This window comes from Trachymyrmex cornetzi, unplaced genomic scaffold (assembly GCF_001594075.2).
Source record: "Trachymyrmex cornetzi isolate Tcor2-1 unplaced genomic scaffold, Tcor1.1 scaffold56, whole genome shotgun sequence".
NCBI classification, from domain to species: domain Eukaryota; kingdom Metazoa; phylum Arthropoda; class Insecta; order Hymenoptera; family Formicidae; genus Trachymyrmex; species Trachymyrmex cornetzi.
Window position 1 is genome coordinate 1,308,007 of NW_017299871.1, and position 24,669 is coordinate 1,332,675.

The window sequence follows — 24,669 nt, forward strand, 5'->3', positions numbered from 1 at the left end:
TTTTTTTTCCATTTTCCTCTTTTTGCTCGAATTGCGACTCACTACTATACTTATTCGCAATCATAGGCTTTCTTCGCGCGGAAGGTCGAAGTACGTAAAATCAGGTTCGGTGTTTTTTGTATCGCTTGTGGAAAGGTTGTTGTCCTTAATGATTTTTATAATTTAATTTGATTTATTTAATACGAGAACGCAACATTATCTTCGACAAACATAACTGCGCGCTTTCCACGCTCCAATTATCTTACATCGATATAAATCTTGCTACACCCTACTGAGTTTTAATTTAATATTTTAATTTACAATTTTCCTATCTTCTCAGTTTATATCAGAGTACAACCGACCGGATGAGACATCGCAAATAGTGCATTAAAAGTAGAAGTCGATCAATTCTCCTGTCACTTTTACTACCGCCGACGTTAAGACCTCCTGCATTTAATGAAATAGTCTTTGATCGCGTTATCCTTGGGATTTTATGTAAAAATGCATTTTTATGTGGAAGAATCTATAATCAAATCTAACGAATCGATGACAATAAAAGCTACATTGACAATTTAATAAATCTTCAAAAATATTCGAATAAAATGATTGCGTGATGAGCTGTAAAATCAAGCATATTCCTGGATCAAGAGGTCGAAATTACGAAAGAATTACGAAATTACTAAAACGTTATGGGTGTTCCGAGTAACGAGATACGCATGCAAACCGTAAACGTAAAATTGTAACATCGGTACTAGTGTCTAAGAGAGAAAGATAGAGAAGAGGGTGGGGTTCGGCTGGTCAGCCACAACGAGCTCTCACTTTCTATTGTCCAATCATGCCAAGAAATTGTCGGACATGAATTTAATTTAACGCTCTTGTCACAGACAGCAGAGTTTCTTCGATCGCGACAATTTTCCAATTAATTTCTCTGTTAGAAGAGGTTTGTATTTTTTAATTTACGATTTCTTTTTGCAATATACATTTTGATGAATACTTTTCGAAAATTTCGTGCAAAATGTAGCGCTAGAAACATGCGATTAAAAACGAAGCACTTTTTTAGTTTAAATTCGTGAAAATATAATCGTTCAATTTATAAAATCACAAAAAAAATGTTGATCCTTTTCGCAAATTCTATTTTATTTAACAGCGATAAATAAAGCAGACATCTTTGTTATTTTCCTGCATCGGCAAACTAGGGATTCGCGAATTACTTTCACCTTCCTTTACATGAGCCGAGTTATACTTTCGATGGTATTACGCGTTCGCGAAAAAAGCTTATATATAAAAAAGTTTATTAATATACATACAACTATTTGTAAAAAATATAAGAGTTGTTAAATTTTATTTCCATTTACATCTCTGTAAAGCTCGTCGTTGTTGCCGTAAAGTCTCGGTGAATCATTGCAATCGACCTGCAATATTAAAATTAATTAAAAGAGAATCGAAATTAGTTCAAGATAATTGTATGCATTTATAAATCATGTATATTGAATAGTTTAAATCACCTTAAACCACCAGTCACAAACGCGAGTAGTTTGACTAAACACTGTACCATTCGGGCAAAGAAAACTGAACTGACGTCCATTTGGCAAGCACCAATGCCACACCTTGAATGTAAAAATAAAAAAAAGTAAAATATTAATCTTATGTTTAAAAAAATTATCTTACAATAAATTTTCCAACTTAACTCAAGTGCTTCTCCAATATTTTAAAATAAATAAAGCATAAATTTATGTTTTTCTAAATAATATTCGATTAATATTTTGTATATTCTTATAAAATAATCTGCAGGTTATTTGTTTAAAATATTTTCATTTTCTTCTTTAATGCATTTTTTAAAGAGATCAACGGAATCTTATTAAGTATATGAAACGCATTTAAATAATCTGTAAATATTGAAATGAGAGTTTGTTCGGTGACCATATGGACGCACCTGACATCTGGCCTCGGGATCGGCATAGTATCCAGGTAACTTTCCTCCACAGGTAAACGCGAGTCCGAACGGCACCGAATTGTAAATTGGATAGTCCACGCCAGGTGTGTAACCATCCACTTGCTGCAACGCATAAGTAATTATGCATATTATACATAGATAACTATCGTTTTTTAACAGATGTTACCAATTCGCTCACAAATCGGTTCCCTTGGTGAAATGAATCCTTTCTTGTAATGATTTATTACGAGTTTTCGAAGTGATTACATAATTATTACACTGTATGTGGGACACATTCTAATTTGCATTGTAAATCTCGGCGATTGCATAGAAACAATTAGCGAAAACAGTGGAACTTGGAGAAGCATAACCATGAGTTACTGTTATTGTTCTGTTGGAACAATAACAATACGTTTCGACATATATCATCTCGACAATAGAATATGGGATGAATGTGGATATATATGCTGCAAATCGGACTTCCTCTCTCTTTAATGCGAGTACGCATATTTGGTCTTAATTAACTTATGTCAATAAATTTCATTTCTGTATGTTAATTACTGCATGCAAAGAAAAGCTGCGATTATATGAAAGTATCCTTTTAATTATGTTGTAAATTATAAAAATCGCTCATTTATTATTTTTAAATAAATTTTTTTTTTCAATTATTTTGATTAAACTATTAAAATATATTAGAACAACATTGAAATTATAAATTTTTTTTCAACGTTAAATTAATTGGTATTATTTAACAACGTTGATACGTCAATGTTTTCCGGTCCTTTACTTTGAGACTAGAAATAGAACGCGATACAGGATTGTTTTCGTAATTGGCCATCAGTCAAAATGAGAAAAAATAAAGAGGCTGTTGCGACACAACGCATCGACTCGAAACCGTTCAGTGCGTACACGTGCCAATGTTTGACCGGAAGTCAGGTTACATTGTTCCTCCCTAACGGATGCACATCTCCATGGCTTTGTATACGATCTCTTGTTTACGATTTCACGTGTACGTATGCAGATGTATGGTCTTTTCCTTCTCCACACGCCGAATCTAACTGGTGACTCCAATGCGTGGTAAGAAAGCCGGCACCGAAAAGGTGATTCACCTAGTTACGTTGCACTTTTACTTCCAAGGAATGACATGTGTCAAAGTTTAAGCAAATCCATCATGCATGCATACACAGTAAGAAACTTTTTTATTTGTGCTAAAATTGGTCCTTGTTAAAATTTTTATGTTAAATTTTTAGCATGCCCGAGTGTTAATTTAATATAACGTGATTTGTATACAAAGTATACAATAAATATTAATAGTTTGATATTTGAGTATTTTGTTTCAATTTTTAATATTTAATATTGCTTATATTATATAAAATAATCCTAGCTAATGTCCAGATAATATAAAAACTAATGTAATTTTAAAACATAAATTCTAGATGAATAAAAGATGAATATACATATTAATTTAACATATTATAAATGTTAATTTTACTGAAGAAATAAGTTTCTACAATTTATTTCCAAATTATGTCAAAATGTTATATTTTTTGTATTAATTTTTACATAATATCTGTATTATTTTCTAATATATTTATCTTATGTTAAAATGACAAAAAAATTAAAGTATACACATAAAATATAAATTTTATACAAATTTTGTAATCGTTTGTTCAAGCAAAATGTATGTAAGCATAAACATAGCAAAATTATTTTATAATATAATTCAAAGAAGAAGATAATTTGATAGACCAAATATATTCCGATATACATATAATATATATATAAAAAAAATTATGAATGAATTTTGTGTGTACAAAAAATAATTGAATTATTACAGAATAACGTGGTGAAAGATGCATTAGTCGAAGCAGGATAATGCAGACATTGCATAAATTAATTAAGTGTCTTATCTTTCCGTTTGTTAGCTTCGTGGCATTGAAGCTGCGTTTTATTTCTCGGCTTATTATTCTCTATCCCGATTTTCATCGGTTTCGCGTTCATCATTTCCGGTGAAATATGTCTTCTAGCTGCTAATTGCACGATCGGACGCGACGATTCCGAATGTTTATGCATTGTTTTCTTTTCTTCATTAAAATTAATTAATATAATATTTTATAATATCTTATAATATTTTATTATGTAAATGTAAATATTTTTTAATATTATATAATGTTGAATATTTTAAAATCAAAATAAGAAAAAGCAACGCGGCTAATTAATCATGTGTTATTTTTCTTTTTAGAGATTTCTTACTTTTGTAATGTAATATCGAAATCATGACACACATTTGCTTTTCAGCATTGTGGAATTATTCATGAGTTACACTTAGAATGCATTCAGATTAAATTAAGAATAGATTTCGTCTAACTAGGCGCTTCGTACACGGACGAGAGAACATGTTCGTGTAAGACGATTAATTAATGAATTACTTCATGTTACCATCTTAAGAGAAAGATGATGCGTGCAGGTACGGTTCACTCGCTGTTATTGTTACGCGATACATCGTGAGAAGCGACGATGAAAATGATAATTTTAATATACCCTGCCAGGTTTTGTAAAAGTGGAGTATTTACGAAATATTTCTCCCACCACTACGTCATGCATATTGCACAATCGTTATATGACGAAGATAATTTTTCTCATGGATTCATAAACTTTTTTTAACATAGTATTATTTGTGAATTTTGAGAAACGATTTGCGAGAAGATTGGAAGACTATCACGAATTTTAACTTACCGCCATTGTTTCATAGAGTAAAACCGCGCCAAAAAGCAAAAGAGCACAGATGATTATCTGGTACCTCGAAATCATCTAGAGAATTGAAAATTTAATTACTATAATATTGATGAATTAATTAAAGGTATATATAGAAATATATTTTTGTAGAAATAAAATTAAATTCACAAATATTTATTTTGCTAATTTTATTAATATATAATTTTAAAGTGTTTATGCAAATTATTTTTAAGTATCGAAAAGTAATAAAAATTAGTGAAAAAAAGATGAGATGGAGGATTAAGTGATGTGCTTGCCTTTTCGAAAAATCTGATCCCCTTAGTCCGCAGTGTCGTAGTGCGTGGTGATCATTTATCTTTCCGTGTTCTCTGTCCTTTTAGTTTTTCGTGTACCGCACTTATTCGATTTGCTTAAAGTTCGTAAGGCGATGCTACTTCCAAAGTATCTTTCTTAAAGGATTGTTCTACGAGGTGGTGGTATATATATGGCTTTAGACATCAGCTAGACAAAAGGGGGGATTCTTGAGAGTCTCTCTTTCTTGGGGCTCCCACATCAGACGAACGGAGAAAGAGAAGATCCCAGGGCGGTGGAAGGAGGGATGTTCTTCTGTGGTGCAGCAGATTCTTCTCTTATGCAATCGTCTCGTGCTCCAACACCCGTGAAAATATTCGTAACCGTCGTACTTGAACCATTGTGATACCCTGCTCTTCTTTCTGTCTCCCTAAAAATAGAAGAAACTCCGAATAAGTTGTAGGTATCTATTTATTTTTTATCTCTCATTTCTTCTTTATTTTGCATCAGAATTTTTATAGAAATTTATCAAACTTTCATAAAGCTTTATTTAGAGCTTAATTTTTTTATCATATGTGAAACAAGAAGAAACCCTTCGCTGAAATCCTTTCCATCTCGTGAAAATATTAAGTCCATTTAAAGTGTTTAAGTTAATTTGAAAAAGACTCTACATTACTCAATCAAGATACGCTGAATGAATTAGCTACTTTTACTTGGGAGTTATGTGTTTAATTATTCTGGTAACTGTTAGAATTGCAAATGACTAAGGAAAATGTCAGTTATGCAAATAAAAATATAGTTCTCACCTAAAGAAAGCAAATTAAAATTACGATAAAAAAATCCGCAATTTAATTCGCATCTCCAAGTAGTGAAAAAGACTATATTTTGCTTTTTTATTTTAGTATTATATGAGTACAAATTTTAACAGCAAATTCGATTGCATACACTCAGTGCGTACTGGTGCACGTTAAAGCCATCTTACACAAATTAATATAGAAATATGTGTTTAAAATAAATATAAAAACGGATTAAACTATGAAGTTTCCAATACAATTGATTGTACTATTAAAATTAATTAAAATGCTAAGTAAATTCTGAGTTTTACTTCAGAAATATTTGCATTTTACTTGTATACAAATTAAATCAGTGTACTACGGTTTTAATATACACTATTTAATGTACACTAATGCGTTTAACCAAATATGATATATAATAAAGAGACTCATATATCGATTGCAAATTCTTGTTTCTGAAAGTATTCAACGCTTTTTCACTTCGCTAGAATATGATTGACGTATCATTTTGTTACATAAGCGATCAAATATTCTTAGCTCGTGCGATCGTATCGTTAATTACTGTTTTGTGCATCTACGCTGAAGAGGGTTAAGATCAGCGCGTTGATCTCTTCAATCAGATACGATCCTTTTTTTTCTTTTTTTTTTTTTAGTTTAGATTTTTCTGCGAAACGGAAATGCTCATCAGCAGGTCGGATCCCGAAATGATTCGTTTTTTATCGTGCGAGATATATCCAAGGTTGCGTTGTCGCGCAACGTTCCCGCCTGTCCGTCATAACACGATGCAACAAATGTGAATCTACGTCGTTCTGTCTCTTATTGCTCCTTGAAGTTCTCGTGATGGTACAATAGCGTAATCTGACATCATCTACATCATTCCTGTTTTGGCAACTAACACTTTCACCCCGAATCATAATGACATTATAGTTTCAGTATTGTGATGCTGGTATCCCCTAATGAGATCCTTTAATGGCTGTTGGTAGATATTGGTGTGTATGAATTCAAACCATTATTATCATGTAATTACACAATATGAAGAAGACTTTTGAGACCTTTAATTTCGAAAATTCTTCTGGAGGGATTGAATGGCTCGTTGCTTTTTTGATCTGTGGGACAGCGATGACATTTGCGACGATTTCGTCGACAGACGCGCACATGAGTGATTGCTTCGGGAAAAAAATCTTCATAAAATGATGACATTAAGAACATGACCTTGTGATATATCACAGAATTAAGAATCGCGAGTCGCACCTTGTGCGAGGTCGAGCTCGTTCATTTGCATTCTGCTGCACGCGCGTTAGTATCTTCCGCTCCGAACCCCTTCATTTTCGAAACGCGTTTCGTGCCAATTAGCGATGGATAATTGACAGTTGCAAGTTTTTCCAGATTGACATGTAAACTCAGAGGAAAATTAGACATCCGGCGGTTATGGGTCGCTGATCACTCACGCCACGAATTATGCACCATCGTTTTTTCCTTTGAAGCAAAAAAAAAAGTATTTTATTTAAGTATTATATTTTAAATTCTCATAATCATATTATTCTAGATTTTAAGAAATTTTTAATTTTTTAAATATTATATAATTATAAATTTAACTAATACGAGCTTTGTAAAGAAAACTCTTTTATACATTTTGTACACCGTATAGAGTAATTTTTTGATTACGTTGCGTTACGTTTTGCCGATTATATATTACTAAAACGTTACGTTGTACATATACAGATACAATAATAGCATGTATTTTAAGCATAACAGGAAACAAACACTAAGAGAGCGCATCCCTTCTCTTCTTACGGCCGATTTCGCACGGATCATATTGCAGCTCGCGTTGCGTGCGGATGCGGAGTGCCACAGACCGCGGGCGTAGACTGTTGTTCCTAATTAAATTATCTGTCTACTAACTAATTAGATATCGGAGCGATTACAAAATAAACGTGACAACCGTGGGAAGATCTGTTTATTACCTTTGCGCGCGAACGAGTCTGCGCTGGAAAAACACCGACGAGAAAAATGTCTCTCCCGTTCTATGAATAACTTGTCATTAGCATGTCGTTTATGCTATAAAATAATTCTGATTTAAATTTACGTTAAGAAATTATTGGCCTAAAAAGAAGAAAAGGAGAATCTAGAAATAAAAGATAAAGTGTCTAGAATGCACAAAAAGCGTTTAAGTATTATGTATAATTTTTTTTAAAGCGTTTAAATATACACGTAATTTTTTTACAATTAGCAAAAGAATTTATTGTTCCGCAATCTCTTGGAACTTTTTAACAAGTCCATATTGATGATTAAAAAATGTTCCATTTCTTTTTAATGATATTATAATAGAGTATTATTTGTGAGAAATGTAAGAAGTGTTTTGGAGGAACATTTCTCGCGCTATTCGCGGCCCAGTATCTTCGCACGATGCTGTCTGCGGTGTATAATCCCGTGTAATTTCATAACGCCTTGACTTCCGAGCGTCTGCTTTCCTGTCGCCGGATGCCAACAAAGAAGCATGAAAGTTATTCTCACGTTTTTACCACTCGCTGAGCATCAAATAATATAATTCATCGCGAATCAGTGATAGTTACTGGAAGAGAATCCGAGAGATTCCTGGAAGATTTGTTGATCGCCGACGATAAGTCCAATGATACAAGAAATAAGTACTTGCGTATTACGACACGCATGTCATTATTAATATTTTTAGCTCTCGAGAGAAAAATAACTTCGCGGGAGAGGCATTGTTTTCATCTGTGTCTGTACCGTTTCATATTAATTGTTGGTGTAAATGCTGATTTAATTAAGAATCTTACGTATATTTTATTACGTCATATTATGCAATACGATTACGATTGATGTCTGCGTGAAATGAAGGATAGAATGGGAGCAGACTGAGAGAAGGTGCGTAGACTCGTCGGAGGATTACAATAATTTAGACACAACTAAATTTTGTATCTCGCTATTAAAAGTTTCCGACGATGTTGTGCATCATTTCTGTCGCATGAACTTTATTGTGTTTTAATTATGTAAGTAATAAGGATTATAATTGAAACTAAACGTCGGGAAGTTGCTCCGCAACAATGTTAATAAGCAACCTATTATTACTACATTTTATATACTGAAGACATAAATTATTTAATTATTATTCCAAAAATTGTTATAATTTACAAATGATCACAAAATTACTATGCTCTCTGTGCACTGAAAAAAAGAGTTTCGGTAATAGCTACCAAATGTTTAGTAAAATAATACCAATTAAACGTTTGATTAATATTATAACTGAAAATGATTTTACTTTCCTAAATATTTTTGATCACCATATATTAACCAAACATTTAATTAGCATTATTTCACTAAACATTTAGCTATTATCAAACTCTTTTTTAGTTTTTGTGACTAAATATTCCGTGTGATATACATTCTGTGATATCGAACTCAAATCCCGCGATCCCTAGAAACTGAATCTAAAAATGTTCCATTTCCTCGTCGCGGTTGCGATTAATCTCAGCGGCGTCAGACCTTATCGCCAGTGTCGACTCAGGTTTATTGCAGGTGTACCAGCCTTATTGAGAGACATTCACGTACGTAATGCGTGTACGCCTATATCGTGGCTCGTTCCGTTTTATCAGTCAGCGCAATTCCGAACGAACGTACGAACGGCGCGGCGCGCTGTCCCACATTTTCAGTCGCACGTAGACGACAGGGCATACCGCAGGTGCCTGTCAATCGTCCTCTCCTAGATCTTCCTCGACAGAGCCGCGGCGGTCCCCGTTGCATGCGGATGCATCGTCGCCGCATCCGTCGTCCTGCCAGACGCGACGATGTTTCCGGAAGCGTTGGCTTTTTCAGCCACCGCCGTCGTCGCTCATCGCAGGTGCGTCGAACGGTAAGATCGAGATCGGCTGACTGCACCTGGGTGATACGTACATCGAACCTACGTCGATTTAAAACGTGTCGTGCGTACACGCGTGTACTTACGTGTATATGTGACCTCGTCAATCATGTCGACCATCGCCGAGCGCAGAAAAGTGAAGGTAAATAGTTGAAGGTAATCTGCCGCGTTTTTGAATATTTAATACTTCCGATCGTTTTCGAATCGCGTTGCGAGTTGCAGGATTCCGCACGATCGCTACGGATCAATCTTTTTGTCCGAATGGATTGCGATTTCTCTGATAAAGAGCATCGCGTTTGTGTTTCGTCGCGCGTTGCGACTTGCCGCAACTCGATTTCCATCGAGTCCGACGGCTCGCGACGATCATTGTAATTAACATGGGGCTATTGTTTAAATTAACGATCGATGGTACTGCGCTCGACGTGGCTATCGTAAGTTCTTCGTCCGATAGTTTCGCTCCCGTCTTGCCATGCTTATGCAATTGTAAATTGTACGCATCCATGCGCGTTTGCGCCACCGAACGATAAATCGCTCTAAGTCGAATAATTGCGCGTTTTCTCGTCGAATATCTCTAACAATGATTTGATCTTTAATCCATGATACATGACATGTCGTCTTTATCGCGGATGATGACTGTGCAAGGTATGATAAAATTGTTCAATAATTATGACGCACTTTGTATTGCTATTATTTGAAAAAAAAATAATAATAAATAATCTTTGAATTAATGATTAGTGAATCACTTGCATGTGATTGAAAAATCATGAAGAACTCGGAAGAAGAGTTCTTTTTAATTTTGTACAACTATGTTAAAACTGTCATTATGAGTAAAATATATCTATTTTTTATCATAGCTTATCTCTATGATAACTTCTTTATCTAATTGTAAGTTTACATTTATGAAACGTCATATTTTATCGCAATGTTTTACAGGCCGTAGAAAAATAGTTTTAATTGCAAAAATGAAGAAGCGTAAAAGAGATAAATGGAAGACCGATAAATTTGCCATTTGAGTTATTCATTGCCATCTGAATTATTCGTTGCATATTGTATGAGTATCGACGAAATGAAGCAAATAAGAAACACAAGATAATTTTTATCGGACGCCATATGGAACGATTTTTTTTTTTTGCGTGCATAATTTCTTCTACGGTTTGATTTTACCGGCTTATTTTATCAGAAATCTTGATATATTGGGATTAAAAAGACATATGCTTGTATTTTTGGGAATTCGTACTAAAACGATTTAATCATGGCACGACATTATATCCGTCAGGTTTTTCCTCAACGAATTCAATCCGCTTCGCCGTTCGAATTCCGTGAGTACGTATGCGTGGCACGCATCGTTAGAACTCCTTCGTGACACAACCGTAATAACTTCCGGTCAGACATCCAGCGGCGCTCGTTTCCGGTTCCCACCCTACCACGTGCATGAAAAGGGGAATTGGTTGATTTTGCGTTGTCAGATATAATCATCGGCCAAATAAAACGTCGTATAAATTTTCGCGGCGTTTGCAACTTTTTTCTTTCAACGAGCGCGAATATCGACGAGAATATATGGTTATTGACGTCCAACGTGCTGCGAGTAGCGTGATTGTCCGCTCCATCAGAATATTTTTTTTTTGGTACTTCTCTTTATTATCTTTTATTATATAAAAGGCCGAGATTCTGCAAGGTATAGCCGAGGAGACTAACGGAAATCTAGGAAACCGTAATAATGAGCAACGATTCCATTTCATCTGCTAACGCTACCGTTATCGAGCATCCCGAACCTTCTCTTCTTACTGCTCACGCACATGCACATGGGTGCTAATTAATTTTATCGAGGTGTCTTCTAATTCCTAGATGATATGCACGATAATTATTTAACACACAAACGTCTGTTCTACGCGATGGCGATTCTGTTGCGTCGATAAGACATACTTGTGCGTAAAGTAGAAAAGCTTGTTTTAGAAGATGTTTTTACAAGACACCCGTTAAGTATGTTGCTCGCGTTAACAGTTCTGCTATTGTACGCGGGTGTAACATGACGACAGGTGTACAGCTACGTAAAGGGCGTCCTATAAAATTTCCTTTTTCTCTTTTGCATGCTATTTTTTGTTTAGATTTTTTTTCTAAAATTTGTTAAAAATATTCTGCAGTGCACGAATAAAGATCATAAAAAGCAATGTATGTTTGAATAGCAATTTCCTTAATAGAACTATTTTGAATTTAATATTTATTTAATATATATTCAAAATACGAAATGTGATGTAAAAGGCTAATAAGAGTCAATAAACTATAAAAAGACTTTTTATAGTTTATTGACTCTTATTAGCCTTTTACATCACATTTCGTATTTTAAATATTAAAAGTCCTGTTATTTTAAGTTTTTTAATATATATTTTTGATACATTTGGCGGATAATTACAATATTTTAATACGAAAGCAATATAAGAAGGCATTATTATATGTTTTATAAAAAAAGAATAAGATTATTTATTTAAAACATTTTTTAATTTAGTGATTTGTATAATTATTTATGTAATTTTTATAACATTAAATCTGCATTTTCCCACGTCGAGATCGAAATTTGTTATTACGCATTTTCAAAATAACGCTCTCGCGGGTGTAAGCGTGAACAACAGAAACACACCACACCTGTAACCGACGGAATACATTAATGAATTCTTCCTCACCTGACTATCGGTCACTTGACTCATTTCCTGTGGATTGAAAGAACCCCCGGTACGTTTAAAATCGCCGATACAATTGCATCCCGCGCATCCGCTGTCGGGATGTAATCACGGGGACGCGGACAAAAACCCGTCATTGTCGCTACGCGTATTGCAGAGAACAGTGAAAGTTAAAACAGTGAACGTCTGGCCGTTGCATAAATTTTTTTTGTGTATTTTTATTTATTTTTTATATAACAAGGATTGGAATTACGGTACATAAATTAATATACAAAATATTAAAAATTCATGGCAAAGTAATTATAAAGAAAGAAAATAAACAAGCAGGTAATTATTATCGTTGAAAGTGGCAATATTGTATAAGAAGAATAAGATCGAAATAATAAGAGCACAATTTTATTAGTTCTCTCATACGTCATAATACGGTAAATAAAGGTTCTGTTGGAGCGATTTTATTATAAATAGCACAAATATACGGTTCGATGCAGTGAAGTGGAAGAAAGGAAGAAAAGGAGGCTTCGTGGAACCAGTACGATGCAAGGTGCAACACGTGCTGCCCGACAGCTGTTTTCCGGTTTAAATTTGGACGTTAAGTCCATTTTTAATTTCGCGACCGGACGAACTTTCAAATAATAATAATTACAATGTGACACGAGGTGTATCCTCCTTGTCTGCTCTAAATTCGCGAGCCATTCATCGAAATGCGCGGTTTATTCATATACGAAAGTCACATTTCAGAGAATGCGACCCGGCGAAAATATTATAGATCGCAAGAATTCTAGATATCTTCTGCATTCCATTGTTTAAGAATTATAAGAGCTTTGACAGCACGAGAGAGAATAATGCATGATTGGCAAATTATTTGCAGATAGCCTGTTATTTCTCTTCGTTGTAAGAAACGAGAGAAAAAGGCAAGAGGAAATCAAGAAAGAGTGGCAAATTTTGCGTTCACCGTCTAGCTATGGAGGACGAGGACTTTGGTTTCGCGAAGAGGACAGACAATGTCTTAAAGAAGGTTTTCACTGTTAATAATGAACAATCACACAAAAATACAACTCATAACGTTAGACATCTAATCTGTTCTCTACCTAAGGTTGGTTCCTTAGGTGTAGAATAGAAAGAATTTTTGTAGTATCTCATTACAAACAATAATAATTGACGTTTAACATAAATCTACACGAAACCTCAAAGAGATACTTTCACATTTTATATGATCTGCTTATAACTACAAATTTTTCAACGTATATAATAATTTTTTAAATACTTCCAACAAGAATTATAAATTTTTATCAATTGTATTACTTAAACATTAAAAAAATTGATAAAATAAACAATATATGAATAGTAACAAATAAAGGTTTCGGACGGATGTTATTTATATTAAAATATTAATATAAAGCTTATAAAATTCAGACTTTAAGGAGCGAATTGTAGAAATATGAAAGTAGACTGATGTTTACAACTTGATAAAATGCAATTAGACATCGGAAGTCGTTGGTGGAGGTGGATCAACGACACCAGCGCCTCTGATTGGGGCCGGAAGCGAGGGCCCTCAACGCGCGTCAACCGCCGCTGGCTCAGTCGTGCCCAACACGCCGAACATACCGAACGTGGTGGAGTACCATCTTAAAGTCAAGCCTAGGTCAACGACAAGGCACTGCCGGCTCGATAACGTTCCCGTGAGTAGCGTTTTAAGATTCTCTCGTGGAGAACGCAAGTAGAAAAACGCGCTCAGGATTGTTTGTCGCGATAGGATTGATTTGCCGTTTCCATTATCATTTATTATAAAATATTTGTAGAGTACGAAGCATTGTAACTTATCCCGTTATTCTACCATTCCTTTACCTTCATTTAAATTCATGACGCGTTCGCATTCTTTTCGAGAAATTGCTATTCGTTAAACGTTTTTAGTTGATTAGATTAGTTGATCAAACGATCACTTCTGGATTGTTCTAAATTTTTTATCCTAAAATAATTACATTAGTAGACCCGCGCGTTAAAAAAATATAAATTTGAAACAGAGAGACCAGCCTTTAAAAGAGATGAAGAAGGAGAAGGTGTCTTCTGATGATAAGAAGAAAGATCTCGTGTCGAAGTTGTCACGTCTGTCTATCGATAATAATGTTTTTGAAGGCTCTACCGATCTGCCGCAAGTATTTCAGGTACAATTTTCATATTTTTAAGTAGAGATAAGAAAGTTTGAACTTTTCTTAATATTCACACTTTATTTGTTCCAATTAAATATGAATCATTAGAATATACACACTGCAATAACGAATATGAACACACGTATAATTCATATACTTTTATATTTTTTTTTTATTTTACATAACATAAAAATAAAATAAAAGAAAAGAAAAAGATTTTATGTGAAAATTTTGGAGTATTAAATTAAAAAATTAATTAATGTTTTTAATATTTAAGGTAAAATAAAATACTATTTTTTATTAAAAATAAAAAATCTATTTGTCATAATTTTTTCACGATTGATATTGCAATTGTTTAAGATTATTTTTAAAAAGTTAAAAGGAGATTGCATAAAATTTCAAAGCTTTGTTCCAAGAATTTTAGCCCTAGGAGATCCGTTGCGCATTTGAATCTTTTAGATTGACCCTTTTCAGGTGAAATATTTGGGATCCCATGATGCAAGAGGCCTCTGGGGCATCAAGCACACAAGAAGGCCCGTCGATAATATGGTTTCTGCCGCGAAGGCTTTGCCGACTAACACAATGCTGCCTCTTATCAAGCTAGTAGTCTCTCAGGAGGGAGTTGCCTTGCTACCGCTAGACAAAAGGAAGCAGGATGGCAATTTATCCAGAATGTATCCTATTGAGACGATCTCCTACGGAGTACAGGATCTAGTTTACACTAGAGTATTTTCCATGATCGTTGTTCGCGAGACGGAGAACTTCAGGAGAATCTCGCCATTCGAATGTCATGGTTTTGTCTGCGAATCGAAATATTATGCCAGGCAATTGACATACGCTCTCGCTGCAGCCTTCGAAGTTTACTCCAAGACCGTAAAGGCTCAGGAAAAGCTGACCGGAGTCAGCGTAAACACCGCTAGGAAAAGATTTGCGATCGATCTGAGGAGCCCCGAGGAAATTGAGGCGGATCTTACGATGGATTCCGAAGCGTAACTTTCGAAATCTAACATTATTTATTAGATTAAGATACAAGTAGATGTAAATTTTTAATTAGAAAAGTTTAAAAAAGGGGCATCTTTAAAAAAAAATCTACACAAAAAATATAAAAAAGAGTTTGAAAGCAACGAGTTCGTACAGTATATTTCGAAAACTATTTCGAAATATGATTTTGTATCCTATATAACGCGTAAAATAGGTTTTTTATTATATACCTCGAATAATGGTTTTTTGAAAAGGACAATGCAGGGTAGAAAGTAGTTTTAGATTTTCAAAAAGGTATCATCGTATTTTCGTTACTTCACACAAAGTCATTTACATTTCAATTTTCCATATATTCTGTAATTTTCATTCACAGTGTATTGTTTAAATTCAAAATTAAAGAAATATATTATTTTTTACAATGGCACAATTAATTCGACATAAGAAAAAGAAAATTTAATATATCTCATTTGCATAAAAAATAAATTAAGATGCATTTAATAAATATATATACTATATAAATAAAAGAATTGACAGATAAATTTATGTAAATAGTTATAGGTACAATCATAATCATTATATCAAGTAAATAATTATTTTTTATTAATATCGTGGATGCAGCACGTTCTATATCATATTTCCGAAATGAGATTTTCCATATCAGAAGAAATATATTTTAGTACACAGTTTTTTAAAAAACTTTGTACTAAATCTATATATCTGTTACGAATTGATGCCAATTCGAAGATGAAAGAAATATTTATCATCAGAACGTTGTTATATGAATATGTGTGTCTGTATAATTGTTGTTTGTTTTATTATTTTATCGGCATTGCGAAAAGTTAAATAGGTCTCGGTTATTCGAGGCATGATAGCTAGCTATCCAAAGATATCAAATAGAAAACGACGAAACGCGAGATATGTGGATAATATTTCCAGCGTCGCGACACTTGTACGATTTCATGAGAATTTTACGATGATTAACGAATCAGATGATGGTTTTGGATCTATTTCTAGCTGTCTTATGTGTGCATGTGTGTCTCTAGTTTAAGTTTCATTACTCTAAAGCTACGTAATATTATAACATTAGCGGAACTTATAATCGCAACAGAGAACGTATTGCATTTAATGCATTTTTTATATTTTTTTAGTCGTTTTGTTATTAAGTTTATAAAGGACCAATATCGATACATATCAATCACTGTAAATAGATAGTGTTGCTAATAACATTTTTTCTTGTTTTGTACATATTACTTATTTAAGTTAAGTTCTTTCTTTTATTTGTTTTTAATACGTATACGAGTTATAGCGTCACGATTTTTTACGTATTTTAGGCTTGGGACAATCGTGTAACGTTTTTCCTTTTCATATCGTGGCCTTTTTGCGCTTTATCTATCAGTATTAGATATATATTTCGCTTGTACTTATATTATTAGTCATAAAAAATGATTTACATGATTTTTACCTCAATGTTTAAAATCTTTCTTTAATAATAATGTGTGCATTATCTTTCTTTTGGAATATGTGTATGAATACAACAAGTTAAAAGAAATTTTCAGCTTCTTCCTAGCGTTTTTTATTTTACTCGATAAATAATTACATATGTGTGAACGTTCAATATATTTTTACACATAATTACAACTTATCTTTTAACACATATTTCACTGTATTGTACAGAAATTTATTTTACACATCGTATAATTGAAATAACATATTTTGTACATTGTACGTGTGACAATAATTTAAATTTTAGTTTTATGTACTATTTGTCATTATGAGGGCTTTTACAAGGCAAGTTTATAAGCGATCTATAAACGGTTACTTTAAACTCTAAATAAGCGTTTAGTCAACCTTGATCGAAACAAGCTGAAATTTCTTCTAATCAAGATTGGCTAATCATAATAATTACTACATTTCATAGAGCGATTTCCTTTAAATAGGAAAAAATATATCTCTTTTAATAAAGTCGAAAGGACCTCTCTTCACTTAGCAATCTCGAATTTTTCGAGAATGACTTTTTCGACACCGTTTCTACTTCTGGTTCCAAAATCTTTGTCGCATTTTTCTTCCCTCGGTCCTGATCCGCCTCTTCTTCTTCTTCCACCTCCTTTCCGATATCCTCATTCAAAGCATAATATTTTTCCGATTCCTCGCATGGTATCGAGCTTTCCGTTTGTGTACATACAAATGTTGCCTATAAATGAATCAGAATATTGTACTGTCCCTATTTAAAACAAAAAATAAATTGTTACTGTATTTGATATCAGTATGGAAATATTTCTTAATTTTTTCTTGTTTTAAAAATATGTCGAAACGCAGAATCAAACTTTGTTCCGCAATAAAATGATATCGTGGCCTATAAATTAATGATATTGATTTAAAAATGACAATTACTTTATTTCTATATATACATTGTCGCAAATAATTATCATCCTATTGTAATTCGATAATTCATTTAGGAGTAATAATTATTTGCGAGCACTGAGGAAGACTTTGGGTGCCTTCCAACAAGAGACACATGTGACACGATGCATCATTACATCCTTGCTGTTCGCCAATGTTAAACAAAGATGAGATGATCACTGTGTTGTACTGAGTCGCTTGTTAGAAGAATTTACCCTTTGTAAATCGAAACGTTTGTGACAATGCTATATTAGTTTACTTGGTTGAAAACTGTCTCGCCGGGGCAAATGAAGCTCCATCTGAATGACCCCCTCGTTTGCGGCATACACACGTGAAACACTTGGCACTCGTTCTCCATGTCGGCATAATAACCGTAAATTCTGTCCTGGCACGAAAAGGTGTCGACGATATTCTCGCGAATGAGCGTTGCGTTGTCGGGAAGCAACAAGCCACCAGTTTTAGATTGCTAGAAAATTGGATTGCAAAGTTCGATTATCGTAAAACGCGTATGCGATAATTCGCGAAGAATTCGTTGGTGAAGAGGAATACAAAAATATCGATATTTCTAAAAACCTTAAATACTGGAGTGGGCCTCTTGGATTTCTGCTGCTGAGGCAAACTGAGAGCTATCGCGAGAAGACCGAGAAGCAACACGGTAAAGAGCTTTTCCCGTGTCATGATTTCAATGAGATGATTTTATTATCTCGGAATACGCGTGTTTTCTTATGTTATCTCTTCAAGCGCTGGTGGTCCCTTGTCACTACCGTTGGTTCCTCGACAAATACGATGTTTTATTGTAGTTCTGTGTTCGAAAATCTTGAGAAGACTGATGATGTGATTCGCAGAAGGGTGTTATATAGTGAATTGTGCGTAAAGATCTTGAATATTGTATGAATGGTCGATTCTTGGTATATTGAAATCAGTAAATCCATCACGTTTGGTCTGCCAATGACCATCTTCAGACGTCCATATCATCCTCGAAGGCCCGATGCAAATGCCGCAAATGCTTTCGGCTTGATGATGTGCTCATTTGGCAATTTTTATTTATCTTAACAGCGAAAAGAAGTGGCATCAACGATTTTTTTTGCATAAAAAATCACGTACATGATATTTAAAAGAATTTTTTTAAATTTATTAAGTTAATTTTTTTTGCTGTTAACTTAATTGAGTACAGTATTAAATTTTTGAGTAGGATTTGCCAATGCAGTAATTACAAATGATTCCGTGCAATTGTTTTTGAAATTTTTTAAAATAATTGTGTATTAAGTATATTAAAAAATAATTATGTTTAATTATGAAATACGATGATATGTTTGCAAAACATTAACAACGATAATTGATAGTTTATCAAGACATTAGCAGTCAGAGCGGTCCTTCTATTGAGAAAGGATTATATTTAAAAGTCTTCAAGTATGTTGAATCGTCTACGAGGATCCTAAAAAAACAGATGGTACTTCGAAGGCCGGATATAAATAACATGTCATGCGAATAAACGTGCCGAAATTCTTATGTGGCGATTCAAATTTCTGTCAAACTCTTCGACCTCATGGATTTACTTTCTATACCGTAGTCACCTATTTTATCCCCAAACATGACACATTAGTCCCATTCCGCGATTGGCTGCGTTCCAATCGAAGACGGGACGTCTTTCTCATGAATTTGGCCGTCGAAATTCGAGGGCAGTCCCAGCCGGGCCTTATCTTCGTTAAGGCCGCGTCGCGAACGGCATTTCTTCGGGATATGAATACTTAATACGTAGTATCAATGAGAAAATGTATCCCATTACGATCGCTACTTTTGGTTATCGATAACGTGCATGAAAAGATACTCTTACGGAAAGAAAAATTTTGCCGAAGAGTTTCTAAAAATTTAGATCTTATTAGAAAATAATGTTGTAGATATTAATCCATTAAACTACCAAAATAATTATGTAGGAAATTCAGACATGACAAGTAATACTGCAAAAAGTATTGACATTCTATAGCAACCAGTTCGAGCGTCCTATATAATTATTTTGGTGGTCCAAACAAAATTATTTCTAAATTTATATCTAACTAAATTAGATGCTTTAGCAAAACTTTTCCATGTAATAATTTTTTCTAAAGAAAACGTAGTAGTTTCTCGGCAACAATAATTTCTATATGGGGGGAAAATATGTGATTTTATAATTGTAGATATTAATCTATCAAAAATAAAAGCAAGTCATGTAAAGAAAATAAGTTATAAAATTTATTGTTAAATATAGATATTTTCAATAACGTCAAATTCATAAGAAAAAGCAATAGATTATTTCATGTATACATATCTATAATTTCTGCTCTCCTTCATTTTTTTTAAAATTAAATAAACGGATATTTTTATTTCTGCAAACTTATATAAGTTACAGAAAGAGCGTTTCTTTATTTTTAAGATTTCTAAAAAAAATGTCGAATACACGTTTCTTTAGTAAGAAATTTCTTCCTGCGGTTCATGGAGCATCGATGAGCCGTAATCATTGCACAAATATCGTGCGTTTATCATTGAAACGATCAGTAGCAAGGTGAACACCCTGAAAGTATCGCCGCTCCTTAAGGATTCCAGTCGCATTGTCGTGCTATGACGAGGAATACAAAGATTTCAGTGGATGGTCCACTGGTGCGGCTGAAGAAGGTCGTGTGATTCGTGCATCAGAACCGCCAAAGTTTCTCTCTGCAGCAACGTGATGAGTTTTCGTTTTCCTTCGTCGATAAACATAGCATCTGCAATCATGTCTTAAAAGAACACACGCGAGAGAAATCGTATACTCGTACAGTTTATTATCAAAATTTTTTAATACGTACATGTTTCTGTAAAATTGTCATTATAAATTATTATTGTCTTTCACAAAGAATTTTTTTTTTATAAATAGAATGTATAATTTTTTTTACTATTATTACATATGTATATTTATATTATGAAATAAACATTCAGAGAGAGGCGATTTGTTGAGTCACGATACGAGTGATAGTATGTTCTTTTAATTAAAATAGTCGATCCCCTAAGAAAATCTCTTTGTGGCGAGATAGAACAGGTACTCGTAAGTAACTTTGGTATGACTTAAGGCGATTAAAGAGTACTATTTTTATATATGATAATTAGAGGTCAGAGAAATCTTAGATCATCCATCATTAATTAAAGTGAAATTCAAGATGATCGTGTAACATATGCCGACGTAGCATGCAATAAATTAAATAAATAAATACTATACAATGTATAAATATCGACGTCATGTCGCAGATATTTCCTGACTTTTGGACTAAAGATTAATTATAAAATAAATAAAGAACGATGTGGTGAAACGATAATCATATTGAGACGAAATTTGCGTCATCGTTCGGTTCTTCTTTGATCTTTCTCGCGCAAAACGATCGTCCCCTCGGTCAAATTTATGCGATTTTGATATCAGTCCGTAGGTGCGTAAGAGCGGTACGCAAGTTCATGAGGCGTCTCATTCGACGATCTTCCCCAGTAACCGTGATCGTCGTGATCGTAGTGATGCTGATGCTGTGCATGCTCGTAGTAGATAACTTTGGAAGGCTTTTTGATCTCTATCCAGAATCTGGCAGCGTTCAGTATCAACGAGATGATGGCGATGATGAAGAACTTGAACTGGAAGTGAGTGCTTATCAGCTGCAGCAACAGGCTAAGTTTCGCTTTCAGCAGCATCACTAATCCCAGAAGTTTCTGCAGATGTTTCTTCTTGAATTTCTTCTTGCGTGCTTCTTCTAAAAAAAATTGTACATATTCTGTTACATTGTACAATTTACTGCGACGCTAATCTATGCGCAAAAAGGAATTGTAGAACGCGAGAACGCAGTAGATAATTGCAAGTGAGAGCGAATGTCGGAAATAATGTCTTTATGATAATTTACGGTACGGATCGATCTTAATCAAAGCACGCAATCTGGCAAACGTACTACGAAGATCTCCACGCAGGTTGACCTACAAACCTTAACCTGGAGTGTATTTCGTCTGGCTCATGCGCCACGTAATCGTCCGCAACCGGTACAACTTTCTTTTAAAAAGAGTCACGTGGATTGCTTTCGCGGCCGAATTTTTTCATAACATGAAAAAAAATGTTTCTTCCGTGTTCTAATGGTCAGGTTAATCCGAGTGGGTTCTATAGCGAATCACAAAATTTAATTGATACCTAGTTCCACTTTTCCTCATCGGCGAAATGTTAAATCGATATGAATCGTAGCGAATTAGCGTAATGCTTGTCGAATTATTCAATTTGTCGTTGGCAATTTACGTTGTAAGTACCGTACAGTTTTTTGTACGCTCCAAAAGATAACGAAGATAATATTCCTGGTACCGTTATTGTTCATTAGTATAAATTCCGGTTTTTTTCTCTTTTTTTTTTTTGGTAGGTTCGACGATTAATATCTCATTAGAGCAATCCTGATACAAACGCGATGTTTCGTTTGTTCTGCAAATTAAAAATTATATATTTGCGGACCAACACTTATTTCTTCCGCCCTCGTATATGATTCGCGTTTGTTGACTTTAGCTGGAAAAGATAGCCAAGAAAATGGCGAGTGATGCAATCGGTACCGTTACCGTCGATTTGCCTAAGTCGTGACATTAAATTAGCGTAAACTGCTTTACAACGACGGCGATACGCGCACACGAGCACAATTGCGTGCAAAACATTTAAACAGCTCGCTAGTGACCCAGACGGGAACTTCGTGGGCCCGATAACGCGTTAACTTGCGGTTCGCCTTGCGCGTTAACTATAATATTTACGCTTGTATTGACGTTCGGTCGATGTTTAAACGTTATGCAAATAACGGCGGTAATGTCCGTTCACTTTATGATCGTGATGTACGCTTCCCGAATCCGCGAAACTTCCTCGCCTTGTCAATGTGATTTACTTTCCCGCATCGATCTAAGATATACACAGTTGAACGTTGTTCATTCATAGATTTCATTCATGTCAATACTACTTCCTTTCTTGTCGGCTCCATTTCCGAGAATCAAACGGTACTTCTGTTTATGAAGTTTGTCAGTTGCCTTATAATTACGATACTTAATTAATAGCTAAAGGAAGCAGTTATTTATAACGTATTATTTATATAACATCGAGTAATATGACAATATTGTGATATAAATGTTGATCGTAAATGAAAATATTAATTATCGTAGATAAGTTTAATCTAAAAAAATTTTTTTTAAATATATGTCAAATGCATAAAAAAGATATCGAATATTATCTACATTTTTTCTAATAAAAAACGAATATGATATGAATGCAGTTAGCTGAGTACTTGATTACTAAAAAAAATTATACCGAAATTATTTCTTACGTTTTTTACTTTATTTAAATACTGATTACAATGACATGGTTTCGGAAAAACTAGAAAAATAAGATATGTAATAGAGAAGAAAATCGTCACAGTAATTTTCAGTGCACTCTAGATGAACTGACTTCCCGTTGTTACATCTCCAATAAAGGAGGCAGTTACGAGTTCGGAAAGAGTTAACCGACTTTGTCCAACGGTGCCTCTCGGGAAGTGCGAAAGAAGATACGACGTGCATAGACGACCTTACACGCGTTCCACGTGCCGTCTCATCGCGATTAGAAATCTGAATTGCGAAATCGTCGATCTCGATCTATGACAGCTTAATTATGCTGACACACAATTCAGTGGTGCCTTGTTTATACAAAAGTTGGCAAGGGTTTATATTATTTTGGAAAAATTATACGTTATCAAACATTATAATATAATTTCGGACAGTATCCTATTAAAAAAACTAAGAAAATTTGAAATAATTGATAGAACGATAAGAGAAAGTAATAATTAAGAAATTAATATAAGGAACATAATATACTTGATAAAAGAATCGATAAGGAAGATATTGAAATTATTTCTCTTCTTCAACCCAAGAAGAACAAAAAAGTTAAACTGTCATATTGATTGATTATTGATTGAATTTATGTCAACTTTTTGTCGTGATCGTTCAATATAACATTATTTTCATTTTCTTGTTTTCCTTGAATTGTGTAATAATATTTCTATTTGATTTCTAATTTTCACCTATATTGTCATTTTGAGTGTCATCCTCCTTGATGATTTCTTCCGCATTATTCTCCTGTAGATCATCAACGACTTCAGCGATGACATTGCCAGCTTGTTCGATCACCGCGCTCATCGGTGGCTCGCTTTTTTTCCCGGTAACTTCTAACTCGATCTGGTCCAGGTCACGAGCTAGTCTCGTCCTAAGACAACTTCTGGCGTTGTTGGTGAATATACACTCCAGGATACCTTCCTTCTTTGGCTTGCTCCTCTCCATTGCCATGCAATGAGCGTGCAAAGTGAGTCCGAGGATCAAGAAAAGAACCAGCGCGATTGTCCTCATGGTTGCCTGCCTTTTCTGTTGAATTTGACGATTCTCACTGATCAAAGCGCACCGTTATCACCACGAAAATCGCGTGATAACTTCCCTGATGATTGATTTCCAAGTCCGTCACCCTCTCGATTATTTTTCTTTGATCTTGACCGTCAACCGTAGCCTTGGACCGCGTGTCACAGGCTCAAAGTGGTTGTGGAGCGTGCGTGGTCGAACATATATGAGACTGGTGTCCCTTCCATTTCAACTTCCGCCAATAGTGGGTTTGGTTTCATGTAAGTCTAGCGGGTACCCCTCCACCGTGGTGAGCTTTTTCGCCACGACGAAACTTACGGTGTCGTCCCATAAGAATTACGGGTCCGTAAATTATCGAATGGAAATGAATTTGATAGAGTGGAATATCTTGTTTCTATACAATGACCTATGTCACCAATACATGAAAAATTATTCATGAAGTGTTAATGAAATCATGACAAATTTCATTTTCATT

General features: G+C 34.2%; 4 protein-coding genes across 8 annotated transcripts; 1 reads left to right on the top strand and 3 right to left on the bottom strand.

The window, feature by feature from the left end:
- Nucleotides 1-1,110: 1,110 nt before the first annotated feature.
- LOC108765925 (uncharacterized) lies at nucleotides 1,111-5,082 on the bottom strand. The gene is made up of 5 exons (XM_018514823.1): nucleotides 4,945-5,082; nucleotides 4,649-4,723; nucleotides 1,913-2,035; nucleotides 1,485-1,586; nucleotides 1,111-1,391 (listed from the first exon to the last, which is right to left on the bottom strand). Exons 2-5 carry the CDS (start codon nucleotides 4,721-4,723, stop codon nucleotides 1,314-1,316), a joined length of 378 nt encoding a protein of 125 aa, XP_018370325.1. The 5' UTR covers nucleotides 4,945-5,082; the 3' UTR covers nucleotides 1,111-1,313.
- A 4,221-nt stretch (nucleotides 5,083-9,303) lies between these two features.
- On the top strand, nucleotides 9,304-15,497 carry LOC108765887 (uncharacterized). Of its 5 annotated transcripts, none has more exons than XM_018514758.1 (5): nucleotides 9,304-9,749; nucleotides 13,151-13,375; nucleotides 13,764-13,961; nucleotides 14,304-14,444; nucleotides 14,904-15,497. In XM_018514758.1, the coding sequence occupies exons 2-5, from the start codon at nucleotides 13,244-13,246 to the stop codon at nucleotides 15,420-15,422; spliced, it is 990 nt and encodes a 329-aa protein (XP_018370260.1). In that variant the 5' UTR covers nucleotides 9,304-9,749; nucleotides 13,151-13,243; the 3' UTR covers nucleotides 15,423-15,497. The 5 variants fall into 5 exon arrangements, with proteins under 5 accessions (XP_018370260.1, XP_018370263.1, XP_018370265.1 ...); XM_018514761.1 differs by having other exon boundaries at nucleotides 13,151-13,297; XM_018514759.1 differs by having other exon boundaries at nucleotides 9,722-9,763.
- A 612-nt stretch (nucleotides 15,498-16,109) lies between these two features.
- LOC108765911 (uncharacterized) lies at nucleotides 16,110-18,622 on the bottom strand. The gene is made up of 3 exons (XM_018514804.1): nucleotides 18,384-18,622; nucleotides 18,070-18,276; nucleotides 16,110-17,601 (listed from the first exon to the last, which is right to left on the bottom strand). The coding sequence occupies exons 1-3, from the start codon at nucleotides 18,486-18,488 to the stop codon at nucleotides 17,365-17,367; spliced, it is 549 nt and encodes a 182-aa protein (XP_018370306.1). The 5' UTR covers nucleotides 18,489-18,622; the 3' UTR covers nucleotides 16,110-17,364.
- Nucleotides 18,623-20,768: 2,146 nt separating this feature from the next.
- Nucleotides 20,769-24,379, bottom strand: LOC108765917 (uncharacterized). Its single transcript, XM_018514811.1, has 2 exons — nucleotides 23,867-24,379; nucleotides 20,769-21,553 (listed from the first exon to the last, which is right to left on the bottom strand). Exons 1-2 carry the CDS (start codon nucleotides 24,186-24,188, stop codon nucleotides 21,231-21,233), a joined length of 645 nt encoding a protein of 214 aa, XP_018370313.1. The 5' UTR covers nucleotides 24,189-24,379; the 3' UTR covers nucleotides 20,769-21,230.
- Nucleotides 24,380-24,669: the final 290 nt, after the last annotated feature.

Bases quoted from the DNA above. Each gene is read 5' to 3' on its own strand.
- LOC108765917 (XM_018514811.1), bottom strand. From the start codon at position 24,188: ATGAGGACAATCGCGCTGGTTCTTTTCTTGATCCTCGGACTCACTTTG. The intron at 21,554-23,866 runs GTGAAAATTAGA...AATTTTTTTTAG, and splicing joins CACTCAAAATGACAATATAG to AAGAAGCACGCAAGAAGAAA.
- LOC108765911 (XM_018514804.1), bottom strand. From the start codon at position 18,488: ATGACACGGGAAAAGCTCTTTACCGTGTTGCTTCTCGGTCTTCTCGCG. The intron at 18,277-18,383 runs GTTTTTAGAAAT...CCAATTTTCTAG, and splicing joins GGCCCACTCCAGTATTTAAG to CAATCTAAAACTGGTGGCTT. The intron at 17,602-18,069 runs GTAAACTAATAT...ATTCATTTATAG, and splicing joins GCGAGACAGTTTTCAACCAA to GCAACATTTGTATGTACACA.
- LOC108765887 (XM_018514758.1), top strand. From the start codon at position 13,244: ATGGAGGACGAGGACTTTGGTTTCGCGAAGAGGACAGACAATGTCTTA. The intron at 13,962-14,303 runs GTGAGTAGCGTT...AATTTGAAACAG, and splicing joins GCCGGCTCGATAACGTTCCC to AGAGACCAGCCTTTAAAAGA. The intron at 14,445-14,903 runs GTACAATTTTCA...GACCCTTTTCAG, and splicing joins ATCTGCCGCAAGTATTTCAG to GTGAAATATTTGGGATCCCA.
- LOC108765925 (XM_018514823.1), bottom strand. From the start codon at position 4,723: ATGATTTCGAGGTACCAGATAATCATCTGTGCTCTTTTGCTTTTTGGC. The intron at 1,587-1,912 runs GTGCGTCCATAT...TTTACATTCAAG, and splicing joins ATCCCGAGGCCAGATGTCAG to GTGTGGCATTGGTGCTTGCC. The intron at 1,392-1,484 runs GTGATTTAAACT...TTAATATTGCAG, and splicing joins TTTGTGACTGGTGGTTTAAG to GTCGATTGCAATGATTCACC.